At 41.9% G+C, this 23,973-nt stretch overlaps 1 protein-coding gene across 3 annotated transcripts in view; it reads left to right on the top strand.

The window, feature by feature from the left end:
* Positions 1 to 1,421: 1,421 nt before the first annotated feature.
* Positions 1,422 to 23,973, top strand: part of ABCG2 (ATP binding cassette subfamily G member 2 (Junior blood group)) — a 138,353-nt gene continuing 115,801 nt past the window's right edge. Inside the window, exons 1-2 of one of the 3 annotated variants that reach the window (XM_057309863.1) lie at positions 1,422 to 1,801; positions 12,550 to 12,964. In XM_057309863.1, coding sequence (XP_057165846.1) covers positions 12,960 to 12,964 — 5 coding nt within the window. In that variant the 5' untranslated portion in view covers positions 1,422 to 1,801; positions 12,550 to 12,959. Of the gene's footprint in view, positions 1,802 to 11,723; positions 11,743 to 12,386; positions 12,965 to 23,973 lie in introns of those variants that run through there. The other 2 variants (XM_057309861.1, XM_057309862.1) reach the window with 2 other exon arrangements.

Below are 23,973 nucleotides of genomic sequence, written 5' to 3'. Positions count from 1 at the left end.
TGCCCAGCACAAGATGCCTTCCTGTGTGGCGGTAAACTTTCTGGTGCTGAAGGAGGTTATACCTTTGGCTGAAAACATCCTCATATTTGTTGCACTGGTGAGGCCTTTCTCTGGTGTGAACTTTTTGGTGCTGAGCAGATTGGGCTCTAAAGAATTTCCCACATTCCCCGCACTCATGAGGCCTTTCTCCCAATATGAACTCTTCTATGTTGAATGAAGTCACAATCACCGGTGCAGTTTCCCACATACTCTGCACTCACAATGCCTTGCTCCAGTGTGGACTCTTTTGTACAATAAGGCCGGAGCTTTGGCCAAAGAATTTCCCACATTTGCTGCACTTAAGGCTTTCCCTAAATGTGAATTCTGCGGTGTTGAAGGAAAATGGAGATGTGAGCGAAGAATTTTCCACACTGGTTTCGTTTATAAGGCTTTTTCCCGGTGTGGACTTTATTTTATTTTACATTTTAAAGATTTTATTTATTTATTTGAGAGAGGGAGAGAGCTGGTGGGGGGGTAGGGACAGAAGGAGAGGGAGAGAAGTGGACTCCCCGCTGAGCAGGGAGCCTGAGGCGGGCTCAATTGGAGGACCCAGAGATTATGCCAGATCAGCACCTGAGCCCAAGGCAGACCCTTAACCCACAGTCACCCAGCAACCCCCCGACCCCGGCCCCCACAGTGTGGACTTTCTAACTCTGAAAGAAGTTATAGCTTTCAGGGAAGTGTTTCCCACATTCACTGCGCTCCTAAGACCTTTTAAACCGCCACAGAAACGTAAAAATGGATGGAAATTAAGATACACACTAATGCTTCAGTAAGGCTTGACTTTGAACACTTTCTTTTCTCTTCCTCAATCTTGAAGCCTCCCCTTCACCTGTTTTTCTGTAGAATCCTTTGTTCCAGAAACTTGGTATCAATGTTGACATCTCGCTGACCTCAGTGTATCCTTAATAATGCGGTTGAGATGCCCCGTGCCGGCACGGGTCGTGAGACCACCTTGAAGACATAATGAACAAGGCTGGCAGCGCGTGCCAGATTCTTATAGAAAGGACCCCGATCCTGTATTTTCCTGTAAAACCCCTCGGCCTTTTACCCCCAGCGGCTCTGTGTTCCAATTGGACCCGGGAGCCCAGAGGTCGGTTTTCCACAAGGCTTTGCCCAGCGCGGACCCGGTGCTCGGCAGGATGCATGCACTCCGGTGCCTGGCTGTGAGCCGCTGCCGAGGCGATGCTGCCGAAGAGGTACTGCCGCGTGGCTTCGCGGTTTCCGCCACCGTGCCAGGCGCTTGGCGGGGCGAGCTGCGGGGACCTAGACCCGACGGCGGCCCGGGGGGGGGCGGCGCGCTGGGCGGGGTTGCTGCCCTCCGCGCGCGCTCAGAGCGCTTCGCTGCGTGGTGCGGCCGCTGCCCAGCCCTGCGGCGCCCGAGGACGCGTTTCCTTCTCTTCCTCGGCATTTGCCCGACAGCTCGCTGCCTTTCTCCTCCTCCTTTCCCTTTTATTTCCCTTTCTAGTTCCTTCCTTCCTTTCTCCGGCGGCGGCCGCGCCCAGCCGAGCCAGACCCCGGCGTCGGAGCCCACACTGAGGCGGGGGGACAGCCGGCGCGCGCTGCTCCGCGGCGGGGAGCTGGCCTTTCCGGCCCCGCAGGGAGCAGTCTGCAGATGCAGACTGTTTCTGGAAAGAGGCCACGACTGTCGGCAGGGAGGCTGTCGCCTCCCTAGAGAAGTACTTCGGAGAGGATGGCGGACCAGAGCTGCGGTCTGGCCAGGCTCCCAGCGGCTGGGGGAATAGTTTCTTCAGTCCCGAAGGTAGGTGGTGGCAGCAGAGCACAGCATCCACTAAGTGTTAACACTTTGCAGATCAGGCTGCAAAGATCGAGGGGTTTGTGCAAGGTTCATGGGGGTTTCTGTCCAGTTCAAACCCTCATTCCCAGGAACCGTGCCCGATTCATAACTTGTTAAAACGTTTGGCCCGGGTGGCTATGTTTGCACCAACAGACACTTCTTGCGGTTTGGACAACACCCCTGGATAGAGTCAATCCTTAGCTAGTCAACAGCCAATCAGATCTCTCTACACAACCTACACAGTGTTTAGGAACTGATGGGTTCTCTAACTGTGTAATGGGAGGAGCTACGATCGTGAGCTCACCAGGAGCTGACGAGGCCGTTCCTAGGTCCTGTGTCTATGCGGAGAGAAGATACTTCCCCAGAGTTGCACAGAAAAGTGGAAGGAGGCGCTGTCTCCATCCCCGCAGAGCTTCCGTTCCAACTCCTGGCTAATTTGATAGGATTTCTATACAGACCCAAACTCCTGCGTAACAAAATACAAAACGTAACTACTTGAGGGTGCTGGCTAAGGATTCAAATCCAGCCCTATTTCATCCCGAGGTCAGTTATCTTCCAGAAATAGTAAGTATGCATATATTAGTAATTAGATGGAGGAAAATTCACAAGGAACCCAAGAATCCTGCAGCTGTTTACGGAAAACTAGGAAGAATAGAATAATTGGAAAACGTGTCAGGAGAAGAGAGAATATAGTAAAAGCACGCTGAGACCAGCACAAAAGTTAACCAAACCCCTGCACTGCATTCCTGACTACATTTGAGGCTCCTACTTCCCCGTTTCTCATTTACTGCATTCTGCCATCTGAGTCCACCACACCAAGGACACATTCATCTCAAAGGTCCACAATGAACTCCTTAGATAAATACACCGATTCCTTGTAGTTTTTATTTTATTTGACCTCTCTTCAGCATTCAACATTCCTGGCTACTCCCCTCTCATTCAAATAGTCTTCTCTCTTAGGTTTCTTGACACCTCTTCTCTGGTTTTCTTTCAAAATATCCAGCAGCCACTTCTCCAGTCTCCTGCGCTTTGATTGTTGATGTACCCTGGGTACTACCATCCACCCTTTTCTCAGGGAGTACTCTCCTTGTGCAAGCCAATACAGCATGACTACCTGTCATCGGTATACCGATGATTTCAACCATACTCCCAGCCCAAGGTTTCTCTCCTGTGTTCCAGACTCACATGTCCAGACATGGACTGGAAACATCCACTTGAAGGTCCTGTAAGCACCTCAACTTCAACATATCCAAAAAGGAATTCCCAGCCAAATCTATTCCTTCTCATCTATCTTGGTGAATGACAATCCCTCCCATTCAGACCCCTTTCCTCCTTCACTTCTGTAATTTGTCTTCTCTGCTCCATTCTCACTGCCATTTCATTAGATTCAGCTGACACTGTGGTAGTTTCCCAACTGATTTTCTGGCCCTTGGGATCACCTTTTGTCCATTCTCCACATGCTGGTCATTGCATGCTAATGTTTTTCAGTCTCACCTCCTAGATAAGTTACCCCCCCCCTTTTTTTTTTTAAGATTTTTATTTATTTGTCAGAGAGAGAGAGAGAGCGAGCACTCTCGAGCGCGCACACAAGCAGGGGGAGGGGCAAAGGGAGAAGCAGGCTCCCCACTGCGCAAGGAGCCTGATGCAGGGCTTGATCGCAGCACCTTGGGATCATGACCTGAGCCAAAGGCAGACGCTTAACCAACTGAGCCACCCAGGTGTCCCAATAAGTTAAAACTCTTTAGCATTGCATAAGAGACCCTTTCGGTAGTCTGTTCCTTGCTACTGCTGCAATGTAATTTCTTGCACTTCCAGTCTCCTATCTTAAGCTTTATCCCAATGTAGGTCCATTTTTCTCTCTCCCTGTAATACATCTCCCCACTTATTTCCCTGGTGAACTTCAAAACTCAGATATCATTCCCTCTGGAATGTGCCGAGACTCCTCCAGTCTGAGTTAAATTCCCCTTCTGTTGATTCCTGTGACAGCCAATACTTACTAATATCCTAACACTGACAATCCAATCTTATAACACTTTGTTTCCTTCCTTTCTTCATCTTTAGATTGTGAATTCCTCCAGGGCAGGAACTCGGTGTTTCTATATAATCCTAACAGCACAGTCTGGCACATCGTAGGTGTTCAAAAAAGTTAGGAATGCATAAGGACCTAATTCAAATAGGGAAGAGTTCTTATCTCATTCCTGAGCCTTATTTTAAAACTTGGGAGTACACCCTTCCCAAAAGATGAATCATGGAAAGAAGAAAGATCACTGTGTTACTAAGAGGAATGAAGTCCTCAGGTTTCTTCAGTTACAACCAAATTGGATAGGTGGGCCCAGCACCGTTGTTTTAAGATCTTGTTCAGTCAGTGTTGGCAAGTTATGCTGGCACAGCTGGGAAAGTATGACCACGGTGCTTGAAGTCAGAAACAATGATAATATAAGAAGATCCAAATTTAGGAGACCTCTTAGGTGTTGCCTGGAACATCTTTCCACTGTGATATTTCTCTGATGCTAAATCTGCTTTTAGGGATCAAAGAAATGTGAGAGGCATTTCTAATGCCAAAGCATAAAGCCAAAGTCATGAGAGAATTCCTGCCTTAAAATTCCTATTTAGAAACTGAGAGAAATTAAGAATCAGGGTTTTGACTCTAACCTCTTGTGTTCAAGATTGCATGGTTTGTTAGACGCCAGACTAGGGACTGGGTTCCAGGCTGTACTCCAAAGGTCACTGTGCAGTTCTTTGAGGACGGCGCTAGGGAATTTTACTCAGCCATAGACAGACACATGGTGGGCACTTCACCTGCTGAATGAAGGAGGGAATGAATGAATGTGCTCTACTCTAGTGGTGCAGATGAAAGGGAAGAGCACTGTCATTTCTCTAAAGATGGAAAGCTTTAGAATTGGGGGGGGGATAAATATTTCAAAAATAAACTATCAAAACAAAGGCAGAAAAAATGTTTTGGATGTCAGAAAGATCTATGTTACAGGCACCTGGGTGGCTCAGTAGGTTAAGCATTTGACTCTCGATTTCAGCTCAGGTCTTGATCTCAGGGTCATGAGTTTAAGACCCATGTTGGGTGCCACGTTGGGTGTGGAGGCTATTTTTAAAAAAAAATGTCTATGTTATATTGCTGGATCATTTGTCACTAATTTCAAGGGATGATGGAAAAGTATCTTCTGAAATGTTGACATGTTTGCATCAGAAGCATCAGGGCAAAATGCTAGAGTGTGAAGTCCGAGTTGGCCTGAATCCTCTCCTCCTCGCCTAAATAACTAAGCAGATTATTTAACTCATGTTGTGAGTCAGTTTTGTCATTTGCAAAATGGAGCTAATAACAGCACATAGGGTTGTTGTGAGACCTACATAATTAATACACAACCTACACAGTCATATACCCCATTTTCTGCCACTAGTTCCTGTCTGTCAGTTTTGCTTTTGGTTAATGTTTCCTGTGTGTGTGTGTGTGTGTGTGTGTGTGTGTGTGTGTTCCCCCTCCCCTTATGTGCCTTTCTTTTCCTCTCACTACCTTTCTACTTTTTCTCTTTTTCCACTATTTCTCTCTCTTCCTGATTGGATTTCTTCTTAATATTCTAATACCTCTCCCTCACTTAAAAAATGACTGATGGCTGTGAACTTTAGTAAATCTACAGAACACGAAACTTAATAACTGTTAAAAGTGTTTTCTTTTTCCAAACTCATTTCTGATCTCTGCCATGATCATGCATCCTTTTTTTTACATTTTAAAGTCAGTGAATACATTCATGTTATTTTAGTTCTGATTTTCTTCACCTGATACAACTTTATATTGAAGGGGATCGGCATATGCCACTTTGACATAAGGATTATTTTGAGTTGAAGCAGATTGAGAATCAACAGATGGAGAAAGAAGCCTTCTTGGTGCCTCTGTTATCTCCTTAAAAGCAGAAACTTCTGAAAAATGGGCTGTCATAAATCCCTCTTCGGGATGGGTCTACTTCTAGAAGAGAGAACAAGAGTAATCCTACCATAAATCAAATCATTCGTGGCCATGAAGATGGAAAAGACCTACTCACACATTCATAAACAGATATTATCACAAACTTTTTTTTAATCTCCAGTTTGTTCTTCTAAAAACCCATTTGTCTTTCCTAAAGAAACTTATTTTTTCTTCCCATAGAAACCTTTTCTCCACTCTTCTCATTCCCCTACTAATTTAGGTAGGTAAGTCTCTAACTTAATATGAATAACCTTTTTTCTCCTGTCAGTCTGTCATTTGTCAGTTTAATTTGCCGATCCGCAGAAACTGTATCTAAGAGGGTAGAGCAAAAATTTTACTCCCTAGACAGTTCATATGCCATGCATCCATGTTGACCACATACTTGCTAATTTTTGTGATTATGATATTATGTACCATAGTTTATGTTGCAATTCCCTCTTGTGGGACACATTGTTTCTAATTTTATACTATTTTGAACTCTTTCCTTCCCTTATACCATTTTCTCTTGCCTTCTCTGCCATGAAGATATACACAAACATACAAATGCATGATTACGTAAAAATATATAAAATTTGCTGTATTGTTGTCCAGAACTTTAGCCTTATGAAGAAAAAGAAAAGTCAGGCAGTGTTGCCCCCTGGAAAGTCTCTCTTCTCCCTAGGGCTGATCTAGCCCCCAGTCATAAACTTTATTGTGCCTAGATTTCTCAGATTGTAAACATTCGCTAACAGCTGCACAAATATACCGGGCAATAAAGAGAGGTGGGGTTGGTCTGCCTAATAAAAATACTTCCTTGGATTTGAGCTTTCCTCTCGTAAAGCTTCTTGTGTCTCCGGTTCAGTAAATAACAAGTATAAAGAGTTAACAAGGACAGTTTCTCATAGCTACTCATTTTTTGTCATGCTATATGGCTTTTAATATTTGGAAACAGCCATTGAAGCAGATTTGGCATTTCAGAGTCATGCTACAAGTGTGATTTTATTTTAGGTCATGTTTATAAGCTCTGTTTATATTATCATTTGGTTTATAATGCTGATTATAAAGCCTTGATTAAATAACTACTGTTTGAATAGCACCGTACTGTCGGACTATAAAAGCCTAGAATGAGGCCCTTAACTCTCAGAAGTCTATAACTGGCAAAATGGGAAACCAAAGCTAAAGTGCTGGGGAACTTGTAAATAATCATTGTGAGTCTTGATAATAAAGATATGGAACACAGAATTTTGACTCTTATTAAACAATTGCTAAGTCTTGGGTTGCTTCTAAGCCTTAAAGGAAATTTATTTTTTTTAATAATTTTTATTTTGTTATATTAGTCACCATACAGTACATCCCCAGTTTTTGATGCAATGTTCAATGATTCATTACCTTAAAGGAAATTTAGAGCAACTTTTCCATATCCTGGAAACATAGGAATAGATTATCACATATTTCTTTGGATACATTCTAAAGAATTCTGAAGATACCCTTATAAACCAATACGAGATGGAAAACAAAAGTTTGGGATACCAGAAAAGGCCCTTTCATAATTGTCTTTTCTTTTTTTTAATAAAGATTTTTAAAAAAAATTATTTATTAGAGGGGCGCCTGGGTGACTCAGTCGTTAAGTGTCTGCCTTCGGCTCAGGGCATGATTCCAGCGTTATGGGATCGAGCCCTGCATCAGGCTCCTCTGCTGGGAGCCTGCTTCTTATTCTCCCACTCCCCCTGCTTGTGTTCCCTCTCTCGCTGGCCGTCTCTCTCTCTCTCTGTCAAATAAATAAATAAATCTTTAAAAAAATTATTTATTAGAGACCACGAGCAGGGAGAGCAGCAGAAGCAGGCTCCCCACTGAACAGGGAGCTGACATGGGGCTCGATTCCAGGACCCTGGGATCATGACCCAAGCCAAAAGCAGACGCTTAACCAACTGAGCACCCAGGTGCCTCAACACTTTCATAATTTCAATGGCCAAACAAGGAAGCATTCTCTGTTACTGCCTCTCAGCCCTGAAGAATGGTTAAAGACAGAGGGAAATGGGACTGGCAAAATATTTATCTGTGGACCACCTTTCCTACTTCCCTACCTTGTTAATTTGGAGTGGATTCCTCTCCACTGACAGGCTACTGATTCTGATTAAAAAAAAAAAAAAATCACTGCTAGCTAAAAGACTTCTGCTGTTCTTTGAAGTAGGGGATAATGCTGGCTGTTTCAAACCTTTCTCACTCTCCAGTTCCAAGGACTTCAATACCTGCTTCAACAAGATTGGGGATTAAATTCCATCTATATTCTTAGGGATATACATTTTTTGAAAGAAATAAAGGAGGTCTCCAAGAATTAATATACATGACTTTTGCTACAACTTGTCACCTTTGGCATAGGGCTGCCCTTATACGAAATAAGGGACCTTCACTGGCCCTTTGCCTCTATAAAGAAATAGCTGGGGATTTCAGAGGTTCTAGGAGTGGTTGGTTTGCTCCTAGTTGTTTGCAAAATAATATGCATTGTTAGATAGTGTGCTAAGTCAATAGAAGGACTTCCATTCAATAAGCTTTTGTCCCGTGCGTTCTACCGTATTTAGCTTTCAGCCAGAGATTTTCAAATCTTGTTCCATAGAACCCAGGAGGTCCTCAGACATCTTACTCTAACTTTTTAGATTGTTTGTTTGTTTGTTTGAGATTGGTGATTATCTTTGATTATTAAATATATACAAAAAATACATGAATATATTCTTGGGAAAATTTGTGACTTTATCAGTACATTTTATTAAGCATCTAGTGGTATACTAGGCACAATTCTAGGGATAAGGATTTATTCATGAACAAAGCAAATAAAAAGCCATGCTCTCATAGAGCTTACATGCTAGTGGAAGGAGAAAAGGGAACATAATAAATAGGGAAATTACATGTGTCAAAGGGTGATAAGTGCTCTCAACAAAAATAAGATGAGGCAAATCAAGAATACTAGTAGAGAGGGGGTGGCTGGGTGGCTCAGTCATTAAGTGTCTGCCTTCGGCTCAGGTCATGACCCTGGAGTCCTGGGATGCAGTCCCACATCCGGCTCCCTGCTCAGTGGGAAGCCTGCTTCTCCCTCTCCCACTCCCCCAGTTTGTGTTCCCTCTCTTGCTGTCTCTGTCAAATAAATAAAATCTTAAAAAAAAAAAAAAAAAGAATACTAGTAGAAGGAATTGCAATTTTAATTTGGGAGGTCAGGGTAGGCCTCACTGAGAAGTTACCATTTGAAGAAAAACTGGAAGGAAATGAAGGAATGAGCCATATATGTGAGTAGGGGAAGATCATTCTGGGCAGAGAGAAGAGCTAGTGCAAAGACCCTGAGGTGGGTCAGTGCATGTACGTTGGCGGTACAGCGAGGAGATAGGTCTGGCTACATTACAGTTAGCAAAGGGAAAAGTGAGATCAGAGAAGTAGGGGTGGGAGATACAGATTGTAAAGGTCTTTGGCTTTTACTCTAAAAGAAACAGGAAAATATATGAGTACACATGGGAAATCTTTAAACAACAGAGATGTATGCTGTCCACAAAGCATCCCTACCTCCTAATCCCATACTTCTCAGAGATTGCTGCCATTTTGGGTCATGTTTTTCCAGAATTTTTTTCTATGGGATTATATACATAGATGGGTATATATAAAAACACATAGTTTTGTTTTGTGAGGATGTGCATGTGTTAGGTAGCAACTTGCTTTTAACAATTAATATATCTTGCAGATCTTTCTTTGTCAAGACAGTATATATATTTCTACCTCATTCTTTTGAACTGTTGTGTGATATTCCATTTACGCCTGCACTACATTTATTTAACCATCTCCTTACTGGGAAACATTTAGATTCTAATTTCTTTGCTCCTTTCCTTCTTTCCTTCCCCCACTCCCTCTTTTGACCTTTGTCTTCCTTGCTACCTTCCTTCCTTCTTTTCTTTTTTTATTGTATTACTATTATCTAAATATTATATTTAATAACATAAAATCACATTACATGAAACATGGGAGAAAATTTGAAAATTAAAGTTTGTGTTACCTTCCGTTAGAAAAGCAGCATGTGTTTCCTTAAATCAGAATCACTTAGATCTGCCTCAGCGGAAGAGACTCTTCACTTACCTCTTAAGCAAGGATTTTTCTAATGTTTATTGCTCTGGAATAAAGGGGAATCATGTATCTTGAGCCCAATTACTCTGAAACTTGCTAGGAGTTCATTGGGTCACCTTGGCCAAGTCAGCCATGGGTCTACATCAGTAGGAAGTGAGGATCCAGGATCCACAGTCTATGCTGGGTTCTTCCTTCTCCCTCTGCCTACTGCCTGAACCAATATGGTATCCAGCCAGCTCTCCTGTTAGGTCATGTGTGTTAGTCTTGTCTACCCAACCCCTGGAGGACAGGTACCATGTCATACATTCTTTTTTTTCCCCAACAGTGTCTAGCTGATTCTTAAAATCATGGTTATTTTTAGTATATGTCTTAATTATCCTTAAAATTGTATTTACAAAGTTAGCTCTATTTGATTTAGAATAAACCTTGGAAATGACAAGATGGAACTAGAGGGTATTATGCTAAGTGAAATAAGTCAGTCAGAGAAAGACAATTATCATATGATCTCACTCATATGTGGAATTTAAGGAACAAAACAGAGGACCATAGGGGAAGAGAGGAAAAAATAAAAACAAGACAAAATCAGAGAGGAGGACAAACCATAAGAGACTCATAGGAAACAAACTGAGGGTTGTTGGAAAGGAGGGATGGGGTCACTGGCTGATAGAATAAACCTTGGAATAAAACTCTGCCTTCTCTATGGATTTATCAGCACTTCTTTTAAATGTACCATTGAGGGGCACCTGGGTGGCTCAGTTGGTTAAGGGTCTGCCTTTGGCTCAGGTCATGATCTCAGGGTCGTGGGATCCAGCCCAATATTGGGCTGCAAGCTGAATATGGAGTCTGCTCAAGATGCTCTCTCTCCGTCCCTCCCCCCGTACACTCTCACTCTGTCTCTAAAAAAATAAAATTAAAAAAAAGTAGACTAGATTCAAAAGAAGTCCAGATATATCCACAAAGATGGCAGAAATTTTACTGCAAGTTTTGTTCTAAACCTTGTTTCTGGCTGGAATGAAGAATAATCTCATATATTTCAAAATGAAAGATGTATTATGTGATTAAAATGTAAATTTATTTAAAAGAGTTATCTATGTTATTCTTGGTGTTACGTATTTTCTCTTCAGGGGTTCTTAAAGTGCAACTACAGCCATGAGGGAGGAGGGATCCCCCCAGATTAAAAAGTGATCCCCACATTTAAAAAAAAAAACCCTGAAGGAGCTATTTCTTGATAATTATAGAGTTTCTGTTTGGGGTGATGAAAAAGTTTTGGAAATAGATCATGGTGGCAGCTATATAACATTGTGAATGCAATTCATGCCACTGAACCAAACACGTAAAAATGGCTAAAATGGCATGTTTTATTATTTTACCACAATTTAAAACAATGATAAAAATAAGTAGGTGGGGGGCGCCTGGGTGGCTCAGTCGTTAAGCATCTGTCTTAGGCTCAGGGCGTGATCCTGGCGTTCTGGGATCAGGCCCCACATCAGGCTCCTCCGCTGGGAGCCTGCTTCTTCCTCTCCCACTCCCCCTGCTTGTGTTACCTCTCTCATGGCTGTCTCTATCTCTCTGTCAAATAAATAAATAAATAAAATCTTTAAAAAAAATAAATAGGTGGAATTTCTTAATACATCAAGATTTTTTAAACTTTAATTTCATTTCAATAAATATTTATTGAATGCCAGGGGAGGGGAAGGAAAACAAATATATTTATTGAGTGCCTGATTTCTGCTTAGGTATGAACAAAAGAAGACTCAGGATGGTGACTTAAATATGAAGAGAACCGACAGCATGGCAAGCTCAGTCATTGGCATTTTGCATATCTCATGATATTATTGTGCCAATCTCCGTAAGGACAGCATCATTGTTCTCACCCTTTTGTAGCTGGGGAGGCATGGGTGAAAAAACTTGTCAGGACTAGTAAAGACAGGGACCAGAAGCTCTTAGTAAATGTCCTATTATTTCACTTGACATCATCATGTTTTCAGAATAGGAAATGCCTGTTTAATATGGTCTTACCTTCCTATGACATCTCTGGGTTAGAAACGCTAACATTAGGGGCGCCTGGGTGGCGCAGTTGTTAAGCGTCTGCCTTCGGCTCAGGGCGTGATCCCGGTGTTCTGGGATAGAGCCCCGCATCGAGCCCCCGCATGGGGCTCCTCCGCTGGGAGCCTGCTTCTCCCTCTCCCACTCCCCCTGCTTGTGTTCCCTCTCTCGCTGGCTGTCTCTCTCTCTCTCTCTCAAATAAATAAATAAAATCTTAAAAAAAAAAAAAAAGAAAGAAAAGCTAACATTAGAAGGCTAGCGTGTTCTGAATGTAGCTGCTGTCTCCTCTTCCAGTCTCTGGTGGGTCTTTGCCCTGAAACCTAATGCTGTCTTTGCTTTGGTTTCTTTCACTTCCTTTCAAATGTGTTATCTTCCTGCTTGCGCTTTTTTTTGCCAGAAGGCAGGACCTATGAGAGGAGACCCCCGATTTCGTCAGAGCTAGCGAAAGACAGGAAGTTTACACAGAGCAAAACTATTTGCTAGGTTTTGGTCCTTTCTTAAGTTGTTGCTAGTGTTGGAGATGCTGTCATCATGATTCTGTTGTCCAAAGAGAAAGATAAAAATATCTCTCTGATGCATGCCTTTTCTCCCTTTCCCTTGCTCTTGCCAGGAACACCGGAAAAGGATCCCAGGCGGATTGGAGGCATTAGGTCGTCGGTTTGAATCTCAGTGGTCGAGACAGAAATGTGGGCAATGCCTGGCTCATGGTGGAGAAGAAAGGAACTCAGGGGAATATGAGAACTGTTCATTTCCCCCTGGCCATTTCCTCAAGGCTAATTTCTTTGGAAAACCTCGGTCTTTCTGGTCGTTGCAGGACCTCGCCAAGGGGCTGCTACATTTCCTTTCTGATTCTTTCTCTTGCCCCCTGAGGGCTGGCAAAAGGAAGCTCCTGGAACTTTCAGGGACACAAACCTGGGGCTGAAGTCTCTCTAGGAAAACCTGCAAGGTAGAAGCCTTCACATCACCCCTGCCTCTCTGCCAAGGCTGGAGCTGCTTTCCTTCCAACATCACACGTCGTCCATGAAGTGAGTTGTCTGTTTTTTATTGTTTCAAGTGTTCTGAGTAGAGAATCTTGATTCTTTTTTGGTATGCTCTTTAACAAACGTGTCACCTAAACCAGTACTAATCATCCTTTAATGTGAATATGCATCACTTGGACATTTAGTTAAAAGGCAGAATTCCGTGGGTCTGGTGTGGGCCTGAGACTCTGCATTTCTGACAGGCTTGCAGGCAGATCTGCTAGTCCGTGAACCATGCCCTGAGTAACAAGGGCTTCAATCCTCTAGGGTTTTTTTTTTTTTTTTTGCTTTGGAGGGAAAAGGATTGGGGAGATGTTGGAATGAAGGTATTTAACCAGGTATGTGATTTATGAGAACACCTGAAAAGAAAATCAGTCACCATCCCCTGCCCTGGCTGTATCTGCTTAATGGACTGTCTCTAAAATTTGGGGTTTCTGTTCAACGGTTCCTAGACGTGGTCAGTCAAGTCACCCCAAGTGAGAGAGAATGTTGGGCTGCTCCTTAGACAGCATGGATCACTTTGAGCAGAGCCAGAATTTTTTTTAAATTTTTGCAGTTTAGGGGATTAAGTGTCATATCATGCCTCAGCTGGTGCAGCTGGTGGTCACTTTGAACATTTCGGTTTCAATTAAAAATTGGGCGTGCTCCAAAAATAACTGGTGTCTTCCACCTACCGTTTCGAGGTATAAAGATTGTAAGACATATGAATCTATTACATGGTTGAAAGTCAATCCAAGTAAGGAATATAGTTAATATGTTTTTGTTTTCTTAGGAGAGGCCTTTAAACTCTCCTGGTAGTGGCTCTCTCTCTTAAATGATACACATATATCTGAAAGTCGCTTTTAATCCAAAAGAGACAAGCTAAGATGAGAAAAATGAATCAATAGGAAGTCTACCTATTCTGTCCCAGGTTGAGGGGAGAAAATAGCAATGGGAAAAAAGGTGGAAAGAGAAGAGCGTGGTGGCTTGGGATGTCCTTGCTTTGCAAAATGAATAAAAGAAACCCCAGCTTAGAAACAGAATTCTTTTAAATTTTTTTTTTTAAGATTTTATTCATTTATTCGACAGAGATAGAGACAGCCAGCGAGAGAGGGAACACAAGCAGGGGGAGTGGGAGAGGAAGAAACAGGCTCATAGCGGAAGAGCCTGATGTGGGGCTCGATCCCATAACGCCGGGATCACGCCCTGAGCCGAAGGCAGACGCTTAACCGCTGTGCCACCCAGGCGCCCCTAGAAATAGAATTCTTACCCACACATGCATGGGAGTTCTCTCGGGAAAGTAGCGCATGGCTCCCTCAGCTGGAGAAAGGTGCTTGAAACAGAATAAATTATGAATGGTGGTGTTGTGATGAATGAACATGCTAAAACTATTTGTCATTAAGTCGAGGAGTGTGCACTGGGGTCAAAGGTCTGGGGAATGCGCAGGCCTGGTGAGGCATAGGAGGAACCCATGAAGCCATCCCAAAAAGAGGAGAATTGCTTCCGTTTGAAATAAGCTTCAAATAACATTCCTTTCTCTCATGCGGTAATTACCAGAGGTGTTACTGAAAAATTTAACAACCTGTGTGGCACAAACCTTGACCAATCAGAACCGAAGCTATTGTAAACAGCCCAGACAGCAGCAACAGCCAGGCAGTAAGAATGTCCGGGACTGAACCTTGGCTTAAGCTATTAGAGGTTTTAATTAAACTTTTCTGTGGAGAGAAATTGTAAAGCCACAGATGAGTTCAGGGATATTAATGGTATTCCCACCACCATCTGCCAGAGCTCTGGCACCATTTTCTCAGGTAAGGCCGCTTCCCTCTGTTCTCCCTCGTGAAGCCCAGAGCAACCTCCATTCCAGCTGTGTATCTCTTGCAACCTACACGGAAGAGAAATCTCTGGAGTCACTGCAAGACTCAAAATCCTATCCATTTCCTGAGTAGAAGGGAAGATGCCTATATTCTGTTGTAAGGAGTTACAGCAGGAAAAGAACCCTGATCACCATGTTATTCTTCCATCAAGCACTGTCACATACATTAGCCCACATGATTTTTGTAACCACCATAGGGTGCCAGTCAAGGGGCTTATTACTCTAACCTGTTAGTGAAGAAATTGAGACTCTGGTTAAGCAATTTCCTGCAAGGCACGCAGCTGGTTAGTGGGAGTGCTGGATTTGAACCCTGGCCTGATTACTCTAAGATCAGATTCATCTACTCAGGACCTTTAACACCTATTTTGTTCTGTGCTAGGTCTGTTTTCTTTTTATGTCATATTTTGAAAACTTTGTATGTTAAAGAGAATTCTATTTCTACTTTTTTTTTTTTTAAAGATTTTATTTATTTATTTGACATAGAGACAGCCTAGCGAGAGAGGGAACACAAGCAGGGGGAGTGGGAGAGGAAGAAGCTGGCTCCCAGCGGAGGAGCCTGATGCGGGGCTCCATCCCAGAACGCTGGGATCACGCCCTGAGCCGAAGGCAGACGCTTAATGACTGCGCTACCCAGGCGCCCCTCTATTTCTACTTCTTTGTCAAAATTATTCTCGTGTTAGTCTCAAGCTTTGCCTCCATTAAGTAAGTCCTTTACTCCACAGGAATTAATGTTTTAGAGCAGGGGGTCTCAAACTTTATCATGATTAAAAATCACCCAGGGAGCTGCTAAAACTCAGATTCCTGGGCCCCATCTCCACAGATTCTGATTCTGTTCTGGGTCAGGTCCCAGGTGTAGAATTTGCATTTCTAATAAGGTTCCAGAGGAACCTGATGCTGCCAGCTACAGACCACACTCAGACTACAGGCGCGGCTTGTCAGTATTTTAAAAGAACATATTTATGGTTTAGTGAGGGAGTGCAATGTGCTTAATAACACAGATTATAGAGCCAGAATTCCTGGGTCTGAATATTGATGCCCTCACTTGTGCAAGCTGTGTAATCCTGGGGAAGTTAACCCTTCTGTGCCTCAGCTTCCTAATCTGTAAAATGGAGACAGTGGTACTATCTACCTCAGAAGGTAGTTGTGAGGTTTAACTGACTTAGCAGTGCCAGGCTATCTCTGTATGTGTTTGCTCTTTTATTACAAGGTCTTGCTCAATTCATACACTTTATAATAGAAACACGAACAAGAATTCACACCAATATCAAAAACCTTTCCTTGATGTAGGTGTTACACAGGGCTTAATCATGAGTCAAACATGATCTTATGTGGGTTTGTGTGAGTCAATGTCCCAGGTTGTCAGCTAGCACTTCCCACCAAGGGCAGAGAGAGCAGATGATGCTGAGAAGTTGGCAAGGGTCTGGTCACCCAGGGCCTTACATATCATCCCAAGGGTTTGGACTTAACAGTGATATAGTGATAGTTTGAGGCTGGGGAGTGCAATCACAATTACATTTTAGGAATTTTCTTGCTGCAGTGTGGGGGTTAGTTTGCAAGAAGGTGAGAGGTTATGGGCAGAGGCTGTTTGAATGGACTGTTGCAATCATCCTGGAGACGATTAATAAAGGCTTGAACTAAAGCAGTAGGGTAAAGCTTAGAGCAGCTCCCATGGTTCAAGTGAGGAAGTGGACTCAAGTGGAGTCATGACTCAGGAAATAGGATCTGTATCAAAACTCCTTAGCTTACACCTCTTCTCTATATCAAAACTCCATGAGGCTGAGGACTGAGCCTATCTAGTCCCAGCCCAGGCTCCCAGTAGGTCCCTGGTGGATGTTTGGTGAATGAATGAGTGAGAGAGAATAAATCAAATCCTCCTTGTGGTCTACAGGTTTCTGTGATCTGGCCCTTACTTACCTCTCCAACCTCAGCTCCCTCCTCTTTCACCTTTATTCTGGTTACACTGGCCTTGCTTTAAGCCTTTGAAAATGCCCAACTGTGACCTGTAGTCCAAAGACTGTCAAAATACTGCCTTTGGGGCAAATCTGTCCTGCCACCTATTAAGATAAAGTTTTATAGGAACACGGCCACAACCATTTGATTACGTGTTGCGTATCGCTACTTTAGTGCTGTGATAGCAGGGTGCAGTAATTGTGAGAGAGACCACATGGCCTGTGAAGCCCCAGATATTTACTATTTGGCTCTTTACAGAAAAAGTTTGCTGATCCCTACTCTAGTTCTTCGAAATTGCTGTACCTCTGATTTAAAACTCTAACCTCAACAGAATTATAGTAATAAAAAGTAACTGTGGTAATGGCATAAAGGAAAACATACAGACCAATGAAATAGAATAAAGAGCTGCCAAATAAACTCGTGTATGTGGTCAGATGATTTTTGACAAGGGTGCCAAGACCATCCAATGGGGAAAAGGTAGTCTTTCCGACAAATGGTGCTGGGAAAACTGGAAATCCACGTGCAAAAGAACTGTCAGACCCTTATCTTATACCATTTACAAAAGTAAGTCAAAATGAACCAAAGACCTAAACATAACAGCTTAAAGTATAAAACTCTTAGATGAAAACATAGGGGGAAAGACTCATGACATTGAATTTGGCAGTGATTTCTCGGATATGACACCAAAAGCACAGGCAACAAAAGAAAAACTAGATACATGAGCTTTTTCGAAGTTAAAAACTTGAATGTCTCAAAGGACATTATTAAGAAAGTGGAAAGTCAACCCACAGAATGGCAGAAAATATTTGCAAATCATTTATCTGATAAGGGGTTAATATCTAGAATAAATAAAGAATTCCTACAGCTCAACAACAAAAGCCAAACAACCCAATTATAAAAAGCCAAAGGACTTGACTAGACATTTCTCCAAAGATGATATAAAAATGGGCAATAAGTATATGAAAAGATGCTTAACATCACTAATCATGAGGGAAATATAAATCAAAACCATAATGAGATACCCCTTCATACTCACAAGGATGGCCATAATAATAAAGAAAAAAAAAAGGAAAATAACAAAAATTGGCATGGATGTAAACTGGGACCTTTGTGCTTTACTGGTAGGAATGTAAAATGGTGAAGCCGCTATGCAAAACTGTTCGGCAGTTCCTCAAAAGATTAAACATGGTGTTACCATATGATCCAGCAATCCCACTTCTGGGTGTATACTAAAAGAATTGAAAGCAGGCACTCAAATAGAGATTTGGACATATTAGCATTCATATTAGCATTATTCACAATATCCAAAAGATGAAAGTAATTCAAGTGTCTCTCAACAGAAGAACACCTCAAAATGTGGTGTATGTTTATACTGGAATCTTCGTTTTAAAAATTCTGACACATGGATGAACCTTGATGACATTATGCTAAGTGAAATATGTTAGTCATCAAAGGACAAGTACTGTATAACAAATACACTTATATGAGGTACCTACAGGAGTCAAATTCACAGGAACAGAAAGTAGGCTAATGGTTGCCACTGGAGTGAGCGGGGAGTGAGGAGTGATTGTTCAGCAGGTACAGAGTTTCAGTTTGGGGAAATGAAAAAGGTCGGAGATGGGTGGTGGGGATGGTTGCACAGCAATGTTAAGGTACTCAATGTCACAAAACTCAAAAGCAGTAAATTTTATGTGAGAGATATTTTACCACAGTGAAAGAAAAAGCAAATAAACAAGTCTGCATGGCTGGTTCTTATTCTTCAGTTTTCAGTTCAACTGGTATTTCTTCAAGGAAGACTCCCATGATTCTATGTAACTTCCTTGTTTGACTTTCTGAAATGATCATATCTATATCTACATTTATCATCTGCCTTCATTAGAATGTAAGCTTCTGAGAAGAGGGTATTTGTCTAATTATCAAAGCGATGTCATACCACTTACTTCTTGGAAACTGGTAGGTGCTCAGTAAATTGACCCTTAAGCAACATGAGTTTAAACTGTGTGGATCCACTAACCCATGGATTTTTCCAATAAATATATTGGAAAATTTTTTGGAGATTTGCAACAATTTGAAAAAACTCACAGATGAACTGCATAGCCTAGATATATCAAGAAAATTAAGAAATTAGATATGTCATGAATGCATAAAATATATATAGATACTATTTTGTCATTTACTACCATAAAATATATATACATCTATTATAGAAAGTCAAGATTTATCAAAATGTATGTGCACAGGGGTGCCTGGGTGGCTCAGCTGGTTAAGCATCTAAGTCTTGGTTTTGGCTCAGGTGGTGATCTCAGAGTCATGAGATTAAGCCCTGTGTCCAGTCCCGCACTCACCGTGGTGTCTGCTCGAGACTCTCTCCTGCTTACCCTCTGCACCCCCCTCAAATAAATAAATCTTTAAAAAAAAGAATGTGCACAAACACAGACAGTACATGGTGCCATTTGTGGTCAAGAGAAATGTAAGCAGATGCAAAGATGCAGTATTAAATCATAACTACGTAAAATTAACTGTAGTACATACTATACCCTGCAAGAATTTTGTAGCCACCTCTCCTAGCTAAGGCGGTGAGCTCAAGTGTTGCCACTAACCACTTAAAACGTCGTGTTAAAATAATCATTTCTGTATGACCCGTTTGTCTCTCCAGTATATTGTGTGTAACAGTAAAATATGTTCTCTCCCAGTTCTCGCATATTTTTCACCATGCTTAGCGCAACATTGTAAACCTTGAATAACACCCTGGGACCCACAGGAACCGCCACCAGTGATGCTCAAAGTGCTTGCAAGAAAGAGGAAAGTCATGACATTACAAGAAAATTTGATTTGCTTGATACGTACTGTAGATTGAGGTCTGCAGTGTGGTTGCCTGCCCTTTCAAGATAAATGATTCCAGCATAAGGAGCATTAAAAAAAAAAAAAAAAGGAAAGAAAAGAAAAGGAAATTTGTGAAACTGTCAATGTAGCTACACCAATGGGGGTGAAAACTTGGCACTTTTTTTTGCAAAATTCCGTTTTATCTCATATTGAAAATGCAGCTCCTATTTGGGTACAGGATTAGTATAAGAAAGGCATACCCATAGACGCTAATTATGATTCTAGAAGAAGTGAGGTCATTATATGACAATTTAAAGCAAAATGAAGATGAAAGATCTAAAGCTGGAGAACTTCCTGCCAGCAAAGGATGGTTTGATAATTTTAGCAAGAACTTTGGCTTAAAAAATGTCAACAGGAGAAGCAGCTTCCACCAACCAAGAGGCAGCCAGATAAGTTCTCAGGCCCATTAAGAAAATCATTGAGGAGAAAGGATATCTGCCTTCACAGGTTTTTAATGCAGACCAAAGTGCCCTATACTGAAAAAAAAGTGTCACAAAGGACATTTATTAGTAAGCAAGAAAAGCAAGCACCAGAATTTAAGGCAGGAAGGGATAGACTAACTCTGCCACTTTGTGCAAATGTAGTTGGTTTATGATCAGGACTGCCTTATCTATAAAGCTGCTAACCCCTGAGCTGTGAAGGGGAAAGATAAACACCACTGTTTTGGTTGTACAGCAAGAGAACCTGGACAAGGAGAACCCTTTTTTCTGGATTGGTTCCATCAATGCTTTGTTCCTGAGGTCAGGAAGTACCTTGCCAGTAAGGGACTGCCTTTCAACTTTCTTTGATTTTGGACAATGCCCCTGTCCACCCAGGACCCACGAGTTCAACACCAAAGGTGTTGAAGTGGTCTACTTGCCCTCAAACACAATGTGTCTGATTCAGCCTCTAGCTCATGCGGTCATAAGGACCTTTAAGGCTCATTACACACAGTACTTTGAGGAAAGGATTGTCAACACTGTGAAAGAGAACTGCAATTGAGGGCATGATGAAAGTCTGGGAGGATCACACCATTGGAGATGCCATTGTTGTTAGAGAAAAAGCCATGAAAGCCATCAGGGCCCAAACAATAAATTCCGGCTGGAAAAACTGTGCCCAGATGTTGTGCATGATTTCACAGGATTGACAACAGAGCCAATCAAGGAAATCATGAACAAGATTGTGGATATGGCAAAAAAAAAAAAAAAAGAAAAAAAGAAAAAAGTAGAGGGTGGTTGTGGTGAAGGGTTTAAGATATGGACCTTGGAGAAATTTAAGACACCACACCAGGGGAGTGAACAGAAGAGGACCTAATGGGGATGAGTGCTTCCAAACCAGTGCTAGACAATGGAGAGGAAGACAGAAGAAGCGGAGCCAGAAGACAAACTGGCATTAGACGACCCGGCAGAAGTGTTCTGATTATTCAAGACTGCTTTTGACTTCTTTTACAACATGGACACTGAAACAAAAGCAAATGGTGGAAAGATTGGTACTGTTTAGAAACATGTAGAGAAAGGAAGAAGCAAAGAATTCAGACGGAAATTACAGAAATTACGTATATTTCTGTAAAGTTACACCAAGTGTGCCTGTCTCTCCTGCCTTCTCGTCCACCTCTGCCACCCCTGAGACAGCAAGACCAACCCCTCCCCTTCTTCCTCCTCAGTCTACTCAACATGAAGATGACAAGGAAGACCTTTGTGATGGTCACCTTCCACTTAAGGAATAGTAAATAGTCATCGTGCCCTACAGTTAATCAACTGCTGTTGTGTATGTGTGTGCATGTCTTTGTATGAAAATCTAATAACTGTACAAGAGCTGTATTGAGCCATCTTATGTCAATATCATCATCATTGCCTGAGTATTCATCGTGTAGAACATTGTGTGCAAGAATTGTATGGAAGTGGGTAGCCTATCCTTACATAGGCATAATGTGAGTGATATTTAATGTAAATTTAATATTGTGGTAGTTTTCTTTTTTTAAGATTTTATTTATTTATTTGAGTGAGAGAGAGAACCCAAGCTGGGGGAGAGGCAGAGGGAGAAGCAGACTCTTCACTGAGCAGGGAGCCCACTGTGGGGCTTGATCCCAAGACCCTGGGATCATGACCTGAGCCAAAGGCAGATGCTCAACTGACTGAGCCACCCAGGTGCCCCTGTCTTTTCATTTTTCAAGTCTAGTTTTAATAATACCTATAACATCTATAGTGTTTTGTTTTATATAAGGCAATATTGAGGTGCAGCCACTCTGGAAAACATTATGGGGGTTCCTCAAAAAGTTAAAAATGGAACTACCTTATGATCCAGCAATTGCACTACTAAGTATTTACCCAAAGGATACAAAAATACTGATTTGAAGGGATACATCACCCTTATGTTTATAGCAGCATTGTCAACAATAACCAATATATAGAAAGAACCCAAATATCCATCGACTGATGAATGGATAAAGAAGATGTGGTATACACACACACACACACACACACACACACACACACACACACACAATGGAATATTACTCAGCCATAAAAAAGAATGAAATCTTGCCATTAACAACAACGTGGATAAAGAGCTAGAGAGTATAATGCTAAGTGAAATAAGTCAGTCAGAGAAAGACAAATACCATATGACTTAACTCGTATGTGGAATTTAAGAAACAAAACAAATGAGGGGCACCTGGGTGGCTCAGTCGTTGGGCGTCTGCCTTCGGCTCAGGGCGTGATCCCAGAGTCCTGGGATCAAGCCCCGCATCAGGCTCCTCTGCTGGGAGCCTGCCCCTGCTGTGTTCCCTCTCTCACTGGCTGTCTTTCTCTCTGTCAAATAAATAAATAAATAAAATCTTAAAAAAAAAAAAAGAAAAGAAACAAAACAAATGAGCAATGGGGAAAAGAGAGAGAGAGAGACAAACCAAGAAACAGATTCTTAACTATAGAGAACAGAATGATGGTTACCAGAGGGGAGGGGTTAAGTAGGTGATGGGGATTAAGGAGAGTACTTGTTGTAATGAGCACTGGCTGCTGTATGGAAGTGCTGAATCACTATACTGTATGCTGGAAGCTAACATTACGCTGTATGCTAACTACCTGGAATTTAAATAAGAACTTGAGGAGATCATATTGATGTAAGCACTGAGAGATGATCTTGTAATCAGACAATGTAAACTTATAGTGTAGATAACAGTGCAGTGCTATAAATGTATTCTCTCTTCCTTATGATTTTAATGACATTTTCTTTAGTTCCCTTTATTGTAAGAATACAGTATATAATACATATAAACATATGAAGTATGTGTTACTGAACTGTTTCTTATAAGCTTCTGGTCAACAGTAAGCTATTAGTAGCTAAGTTTTTAGGGAATCAAAAGTTGGATTTTCAGCTGCTCTAGTAGTTGGTACCCCCAACTCTTGGGTTGTTCAGGGGTCAACAATAATAAAAACAGCTTAATGAGAAAAGAGAAAGGGCGCCACCTGGCGGCTGTATTAGTAAGTGTACATTTAAATGTACAACATTGAAAAGTCAAAGCCAAAGGGAAAATGTAACTTCCTTAGTATTAGCTGTGATGATGGAGTGAGAGGGCATGAAGAAGAAATGAATCAAACATATCTGTGTAAAATATTTCCATATGAAGTCCCCTCTTTCCATATGAACTCCCTTCTCAGCCTCCCAAGTCCCAGGACTCCAGCAATTTCTCTCCTTCCTCTCCATGTGTCATCCTTCGTTTCCTTTGGGTCTATGGCTGCTTTCGTGCTCCAATGCCAGAATGGAGTGGTTGCTACAGAACTGCATGGCCCATAATCCTAAAATATTTACTCTCTAGTCTTTTACAGAAAAAAACTTGCCAACCAATCCCTAATGTAAAGATAATAGACTGGAGATACTTGTTTACTCTTCTCCAAGAACTTTCATGATATTCATTCAAGTCAATTTAGAAATATTTGTTGAGCACCTACTATGTCTCAGGCACTGTCGTGGGCATCAAGGATAGAACAATGAATGAAATAGGACTTGCTCTTGTAAAGCTCACCTTATAGTGGGAGAAGACAGATAATAAACAATGACCAAATAATATAGAAGGTGAGAAGGGCTGGACACAAAAGCATAGTAAGGGAAGGGGTAATTAGGAAGGCAAAGGGAGGTTTCACAATTTGTTTATTTATTTACTTCTTGAGAGCACATGTGTGTCCACGCAAGCAGTGAGGGAGGGGCAGAGGGAGAGACAATCTTTCTTTAAAATTCTTTTATTTATTTGAGAGGAGAGGGAGAGAGCACAGGGTGGGGAGAACAGCAGAGGGTGAGAGAGAAGCAGACTCTCTGCTGAGCAGGGAGCCTGACTTGGGGCTCAATTCAAGGACCC

This window comes from Ursus arctos, unplaced genomic scaffold (genome assembly GCF_023065955.2).
Source record: "Ursus arctos isolate Adak ecotype North America unplaced genomic scaffold, UrsArc2.0 scaffold_9, whole genome shotgun sequence".
Taxonomy (NCBI): domain Eukaryota; kingdom Metazoa; phylum Chordata; class Mammalia; order Carnivora; family Ursidae; genus Ursus; species Ursus arctos.
This window is presented reverse-complemented; position numbering and strand designations above follow the sequence as displayed.